Source organism: Festucalex cinctus, chromosome 5 (genome assembly GCF_051991245.1).
Source record: "Festucalex cinctus isolate MCC-2025b chromosome 5, RoL_Fcin_1.0, whole genome shotgun sequence".
Taxonomy (NCBI): domain Eukaryota; kingdom Metazoa; phylum Chordata; class Actinopteri; order Syngnathiformes; family Syngnathidae; genus Festucalex; species Festucalex cinctus.
The window spans coordinates 6,102,501-6,110,000 of NC_135415.1; the positions used below are offsets into that span (position 1 = coordinate 6,102,501).

A 7,500-nucleotide genomic window follows, 5' to 3' on the forward strand; every position below is an offset into this window, starting at 1 on the left:
GTCCAAAGAGGACGGCACTCGATCTGCCATCCGAGAGAATATCAAGTACCTCAAAAGGGAAAACGCCTTGAAACATATCCGCAGGTATGCACATGCACACCACAGGAACTTGCACTGATTATGTTGAAGACATTCACTGCCATAGATGGCTTTAGACGTCAAAGATTCACTGGCAGTGAATGACATAGAATATATGAATCCATATTAAAAGTGGTCAAAGGTTAACCGTTAAATGTCAACCCAGTACAGATTATTATTATTATTATTATACCTTTTCACCATTAAACAAAAATGTGTTCATTACATTATAGATTTAACATTTTCTGACTGGTTGTCTTTGCTCTTGTGCCCAAGTCTGGTCGAGTCCAACCCTGACGTCGCCATGGATTGCATCATCCACATGAGCCAGAACATCACCGCGTCACAGAAGGCCAAGCTGTCTCATCTGCTTGCTACCATGGACAATAGCAACACCAGCTGAACTGTGGGACTTTTTAAGCCTGGTGTTTTTCTGAAAGTTACACTTGCACTTTCAAGAGTGTAATGTAAAGAACTGGATTGATGAACCAGTATGTATAAAATTGTGTTGCAGCTATCTTTTCTAAGATAATACCACAACGTGACTTGGCTATGCTCGCATAACCACGACAGTTTCATAATCATGCAAGTTGGATCTCAAAAGACCATTTCTGCTTTTCTGTAGCCATAATAGCAGTGTTACTTTTGCATTATCAGACTACACTTGACATAGTATTTATATATTTAGGTAGGTAGGTGCTGGTTGTACAAAACCGTCACTTATTCACTAATAAATGTGTAAACATTAACACTGGAGTGCTAACATTTAGCACAACGTAACATTACAGTGAATGTAGAACAAGTGTCGTGATCATTTTCATTGATTTCTAATCATAAACATGTTTGTGCCAACATCACTCTGAATGTATTTTTAAATATGACACATTTCAGATGTCATTGCTATTAATTGGTCCGGTTTCCGGTTGAGTGCATTTGTGTGTATGATGGCCATCAAATTGTTTTCCAGCTACAAGTCTATCATTTCATATCAATGTGTATCAGCTCACTCTCATTTGTCATCTTGTCAACAAATGTGTTAATAAATATCACTGATTTATTTTTGGCAAAAGAAACTTGTTTTATTTAATCATTCATTTTTTTAACGGAACATAATATACATCTAATATTCCATCCAACATGTTAATCACAACTGTAAGGTGTAAAATTAGAATCACAAAGTGATGCCAGCATTTTGGAAATGAAGTTGGGCAAATGCTTTTCTGTGGTAATAGCCATTTGAACATTCAAATATATACAGCAAAAGGCTGACGTGCAGTCAATTTCCCCAGCTGCCCCCCCCCCCCCCATAAATATAAATAAAACAACACAGCAATAATATCTATCACAGTACAACAGACAAGAGATGGAACTACAGTTATAGAAGGGCTTTCAAACAGCAGTAGAAAAACATGAAATTTCCTCCACAAAGTTTGTACTTACACAGGCATCAGCTTGAAGACTTACATGCTTTTCTGCTGCCTCTTTTTTTCTTATTGAGCAGTTTTCTTGTGGACTTGACAAGAACTCTCCTATTTTGATAGTTCCCAGCTGATTTATACAAAAAAAAAAAAAAAAAAGCCTCCACTTGGTATCCCGTCAGAAAAGTCAAAAGCTCTAAAGCAGGACGATGGGTTTGCTGCTGGCCGGAGTGCTCATGTATTGGGAGGAGAGCGTATCCTGTGATGTGTACGAAGTGTACAGGCCCGTCACTTGGACGTCTGACAGCGGCAGGTTTGCCGCGCTGGAGGCGGGAGGGAGGCTGCTCCCCAAATCACAGTCTGATAGTCGCAATGGGGAGTTACTGAAGGTGCCCAATGCATCCAGGTTAAAGCTGTCATCCTTCATTTCGTCCCACAGGTTACCTGAGGTCACAATGATTGATCACGTCAAGGCTTTACACAAAATGTTAACATGCATCGTTGTTATTGTTGCTTTGAAATCAGCAGGACAGGGATACTGTACATATGATGGTATTTAACATTTGAAAACAATAACATAAAATGTATAGCAATACATTAAATACATACACTACAATACATACAAATACTGTCTCGGCACATGGGAGCACATTTCACCAATTGTTATATCACGGCATTGGCTTTCTGTGTGTTCCAGGATTGCGTTTAAGGTTCTTTTGATCATGAGGCTGTTAACAGTTACTATGTCCCTTATGATGATTAACTTGTAAGTTGCTATACATTTGCTATTTCCCTTGTGATTATGCTGTCAGTTGTTATGCCCCTTGTGATGATAAAATTGGCAGTTGCTATGTATTTTGCTATGCTCCTTGTGATGATGATGTCAGCTGCTATGCCCCTTTTGAAGATGAAGTTGTTAGTTGCGACGCGGTTGCTATGTCCCTTGTGATGATGAAATTGTAGTGCTATGCAGTTGCTATTCCACTTGTGATGACAAAGTTGTCAATTGCTAGCAGTTGCTATGTCCCTTGTGGTGATGATGTCAGTAGCTATGCAGTTATGCCCCTTGTGATGATAAGAAGCGACAGTAACTATGCATTTGCTATGCTTCTTGTGATGATGTTGTCAGTTGATATGCCCCTTGTGAAGATGAAGTTGCTAGTTGCTATGTGGTTACTATGCCCCTTGTGATGACGAAGTTGTAATTTGCTATGCAGTTGTAATGTTCCTGTAATTGACATTTTTGGATTGTGTCATGATGGGGTCAATGTGTTGTTATGGTCCTTATTTATCCCTTGTGTTGGTGGTGTTGATAATATTGTTGCTATGCAGTTGCTATTCCGCTTGTGATTACAAAGTTGTCAATAAAGTTGTTAGTTGTATTGCATTTGCCATGGTCCTTGTGATGTTGTCAGTTTCTATGCCTCTTGTGAAGATGAAGTTGTTAGTTGATATGTCTTTTGTGATGATGAAGTTGTCAGTTGCTATATCCTTTGTGATGATGAAGTTGTCAGTTGCTATGTCCCTTGTGATGATGAAGTTGTCAGTTGCTATGCATTGCTATGTTCCTGTAATTGACATTTTTGGGTTGTGTCATGATGTGGTCAATGTGTTGTTATTGTCCTTATTTATCCCTTGTGCTGGTGATGATGATGATGTCATTGCTATGCAGTTGCTATTCCGCTTGTGATGGCAAAGTTGTCAACTGCTATGCAGTTGCTATGCCCTTTGTGATGATAAGTTGTCAGATGCTATGCATTTGAATGCTCCTTGTGATGATGTTGTCAGTTGCTCTATACCCCTTGTGAAGATGTTGTTAGTGGCTATGTGGTTACTATGTCCCTCGTAATAATTAAGTTTTCAGTTGCTATGCATTTGCTATGTTACTGTAATTAACATTTTTGGGTTGTGTCATGGGGTCAATGTGTTGTTATGGTCCCTACTTATCCCTTGTGCTGATGATGATTATGTCAGTTGGTTGCTAAGCAGTTGCTATGCCCGTTGTGATGATTAAGTGTAAATTGTTAATAGCAACTTGCTATGCAGTTGCTGTTCCTGTATTTGTCGTTTATGGGTTGGGTCATGGTCCTTATTTATCCCTTGTGATGATGATGATGATGATGATGATGATGATGATGATGATGATGCCAGTTGCTATACTATGCCCTTTGTGATGATTAAGTTGTAAGTTGCTAATAGCAACTTGCTATGCAGTTGCTGATCCTGTAATTGTCGTTTTTGGGTTGGGTCATGGGGTCATTGTGGTATGGTCCTTATTTATCACTTGATAATGATGAAGTTTGCCAGTTCATGTGTATTTAATTTCATTTTATGCTTTAGTCTGATCACAAAACAGTGAATAGGCGAATTTTTCAGTGAATAACCAAGTATTAGTTACATATGAGAATTCATTAATACCAAGACGTGATATGTGGAGATTCACTACTGTAAAATCTTGCAAAAACTGAACACTAGGGACCACCATAATGTTCAAGTTTACCTTGAAGGGCAAAATCCATGATGCTGGGATCCAGTGCGTCCACCTCCCTGTAAAAATCGTCAGGAGGCTTGCTGGCTTGTTGGGTTAGCGGACTGCGGGAGAGGTCGGGCACGGCGTGGAGGGGAGGCGTTTGGGCCGGCGCCGGGGACATGGGCGCCAAGCGGACTTGGGCCTGCAGCTGGGCTTGGATCTGATGGTGCTGGTACACGGGTAAGCACGGCAGGGAGAGGGTCACGATGGGCTGTGGCTGCTGCATCGGGGCCGTCAGCGGAAGAGCCGTCGGACAGCTGGGCAGCCGGGTCATGACCGGTTCCATTGCCTTCCGCCTGCAGTTTTCTGGCCGGTCTGTGATCAGTTTGTCCAGCTCATCTACGAGACAAGAGAGATGAAGAACTTTTTGGACCTTTTAACACTGTCAGTAACTCTGTCGGCGAATGCCTGACCTGGATTAGCCATGCTGCGGCGGATGGCCGGGAGATCCTTGCGCTTCCACTTCTGCATTTCTTCCTCCATTTTGTCAATTTTGGCCGGGTTCAACGCCCACAGACAACCCTTTCGGGATGAGCTGCTCGTCTTGTTCTCCACTTTCTCAAAGCATTTATTTAGAGACAGGTTGTGTCGAACCGAATTCTTCCATCCGTCTGGGGCCGTCTGCAGGAAGAAAAGTCAAGTGAGAGGCGCCTTCTTGATCAAAATCAGGGTCAGTGTTTGGCCCTAAGCTATTCATATGATATATAAACGATATCTGCTGGGTCTCTAATACTTAAAAGTGTTTTGTTTACTGATGACAAAACTCTCTGAAAAAATCTGAAACAGTTTCTGATTACGGTGGAAAATGAATTACAAGCATTAAAAAATTGATTTGACACCAATAAATTATCTCTAAATTTAAACAAAACAAAGTTAGTAGTTTTTAGTACTAGACAGGTCAAGCACCAAGTCACAATTAGAGTAAATTCCAATAAAATAGAGTGTATGAACATAAATTTCTTGGTGTTGTTATTGATGAAAGATTAAGCTGGAAGTCCCACATTGACAATATTAAAAGTAAAGTGTCCAAAATTATAGGGATGCTTTACAAAACAAAGGATGTTTTGAATAAGAAGTCATTATATACATTATATTGCTCATTATTATTATCATACCTGACCTATTGTTTGGAAATGTGGGGAAATGCTTACAAAACAAATACTTATCCTCTTTTCAAATTATATATATATATATATATATATATATATATATATATATATATATATATATATATATATATATATATATATATATATATATATATATATAAAAAAGAGCAATAAGAATTATTAACTCATTCACTGCCATTGACGGAAAAAGACGTCAAATGATGCATTTTTGCTGGGCTGGCAGTGAATGTGGTCACCGATCAAAATATACAGTTGAGTTTAAATTAGTTCAAATGATGTACTAGGTACACAACAACCTACTTTGCCACAATATTCAGAAGCTGTTTGAAATCAGAGACTGAGACTATGAGTTAAGGGGTACAAGTATTTATAAAAACAAAATAAAATAAAATAAGAACAAATATTACTGATGATGACCATGTATGAACAAATATTACTGATGATGACCATGTATGTAAAAAACAAAAATGAAGGAAATGTTTTTTTCACCTTGAAATAAGGAAAATGTTCCTTCATAAAGCTATAGATCTCGCTGACTGGAAGGCTGCCAGTTTTGCTGTTCTTCAGAGCCATGGCAATCAAACAGCTGGTGAGAGAAATTAGCTGTGAATGAAGGAGTGATTGCAAGCGATGCGACACTTGTGGTGCTTGAGGGCCAACCTGTAGGAGTAGATGGGTTTGGGGAAACATTTTGGCTGCAGGTCCTGTTCTTGTGGTGTCAGGCGAGGTTGTGAAAATAGACTTTGGTTGTTGAAAGAGACGCTACTGTACAGCCCGCCTGTTGAGCACTAACGGGGGAAAAAACAAACAGTACTGTTATGATTACTTAGGAATCATTTTGGTAAGATTTGGATGTTCAAACCTCCTCGAGAGACTCGATTTCTCTTAGCCAATGCAAAAGATCTGTGAAATAATAATGAGGCCTATTGTATACTGATAATCTGATAACCTTTTTCTTGCTAGCTTTAACTCATCATGAGTAGTTGTTACAGCTGGTTGAAACAAAATATTGACCTATATATGGACGGTATGTTTTGCTTTGAGGACCCCTTTTTTCTTTTATCACTCAGTTCCTTAGACCCCGTTATTAGATTTGGCAGAGCCATCTTTTGTTGAATTACAAGTATATCTTTTATAAAAAAATACACGTTTCCTCCCGTCAACATCATTAAATATATAATTTATACATGTAATTAAGGCAAGTTGTATAATATCTGAAGTCCTCTTGGTTATGTTTAACAAATTTCATACATCATAAATCATGCTGTTTCTACTAAGCATTGTCTCAAATGGTCTCCAATTTCGATACTGTAAATGTATAAGATTATGTGCTGAAAAACGTTTCTTGGGAAGAGCAATTTGGCGGCCTCGCGGCTTCAAAAGTCTTGGCCTGTCGGCTAGTGAGTAGCCGGTTTCCGTAAAGACTTTTTAAGTCATTCCAAATGAAGATCTCTGGTCACCTTAAGAGCCCCCCCCCCCCTTCAATCAGATCAGTCCCGGGGCAGCCGCGAAAACCACGGACATCGATCACGTGATTTACCGAACACAGTAGTTGTGATAGTGTTAACACTTTTGTTGAAGCAACATCTTGATAAAAACAAGTTTTAAATACTTAAAAACAAGTTCTCTCCTCGCAGACAAGCTCTGGGGAGACGCCGCCATTTTAGTGGGTGGAAACAATGACGTCATGACGCATTTACGTCCAGACAGATTATTTATTTATTTATTTATTTATTTATTAATTTATGTATTTATTACTGTCAAGACGCTATCGGTGACCCTGCACGATCGGTGACGCGCATGCCACACATTATTAAAAATACTGCAGAGTGCAGACTATGCGTAAATTATAACAGTGAGGACTCTCTAGGGATGTAATGAGTTCAAAAGTACAATGTTCGTCTTTTAAACCTGTAGAATTAAAATAGTTTCTTTATAATGCATCAAAAATATACAATCTTTTTTTCAATGTTGTATCATGGTTTTACGAACGCGCACTATCGCGCAGGCATATAAAGGTATTTTGTTTTACTGAAGTTGCCGTAGATGGCGATCCAAGATGGCGGGATCTTTTTTTTTTTTTTAGTTCCTTTATTAACCAAATTCAACAATACAAGTATACAAAAAGAACGTTATATACAATGTTAAACAAACATGTGCCAGGGGGTATATACAAAGTTCACATACAATCAAAAACTTTATAAATAGTACAAATACTGATTGTTTTTAAAGCCTTTTTGTTCAGTGAGCTACTAATCAATTTTATATAAGATAAAGTATCATAGAAGTGTTTAAAATTAGGTTTATGGTTGCTGTATTTGCATTTGTGAAGATAGAATTTAGC

At 38.6% G+C, this 7,500-nt stretch overlaps 2 protein-coding genes across 4 annotated transcripts in view; one reads left to right on the forward strand and one right to left on the reverse strand.

Annotated features, from left to right (window-relative positions):
• acacb (acetyl-CoA carboxylase beta) overlaps positions 1 to 1,135 on the forward strand; it is a 44,286-nt gene extending 43,151 nt beyond the window's left edge. For all 3 annotated transcript variants that reach the window (XM_077522894.1, XM_077522895.1, XM_077522896.1), the window contains 2 exons: positions 1 to 84; positions 355 to 1,135. The exon at positions 1 to 84 is cut by the window's left edge and continues 53 nt beyond it. In XM_077522894.1, the coding sequence (XP_077379020.1) occupies positions 1 to 84; positions 355 to 481 (211 nt within the window). In that variant the 3' untranslated portion in view covers positions 482 to 1,135. The remainder of the gene's footprint in view (positions 85 to 354) is intronic.
• An 11-nt stretch (positions 1,136 to 1,146) lies between these two features.
• Positions 1,147 to 7,500, reverse strand: part of foxn4 (forkhead box N4) — a 19,702-nt gene continuing 13,348 nt past the window's right edge. The window contains exons 6-10 of the mRNA XM_077522899.1: positions 5,817 to 5,944; positions 5,646 to 5,742; positions 4,440 to 4,647; positions 3,997 to 4,365; positions 1,147 to 1,940 (exon numbers count right to left, since the gene is read on the reverse strand). Of these exons, the coding sequence (XP_077379025.1) occupies positions 1,693 to 1,940; positions 3,997 to 4,365; positions 4,440 to 4,647; positions 5,646 to 5,742; positions 5,817 to 5,944 (1,050 nt within the window). The 3' untranslated portion in view covers positions 1,147 to 1,692. The remainder of the gene's footprint in view (positions 1,941 to 3,996; positions 4,366 to 4,439; positions 4,648 to 5,645; positions 5,743 to 5,816; positions 5,945 to 7,500) is intronic.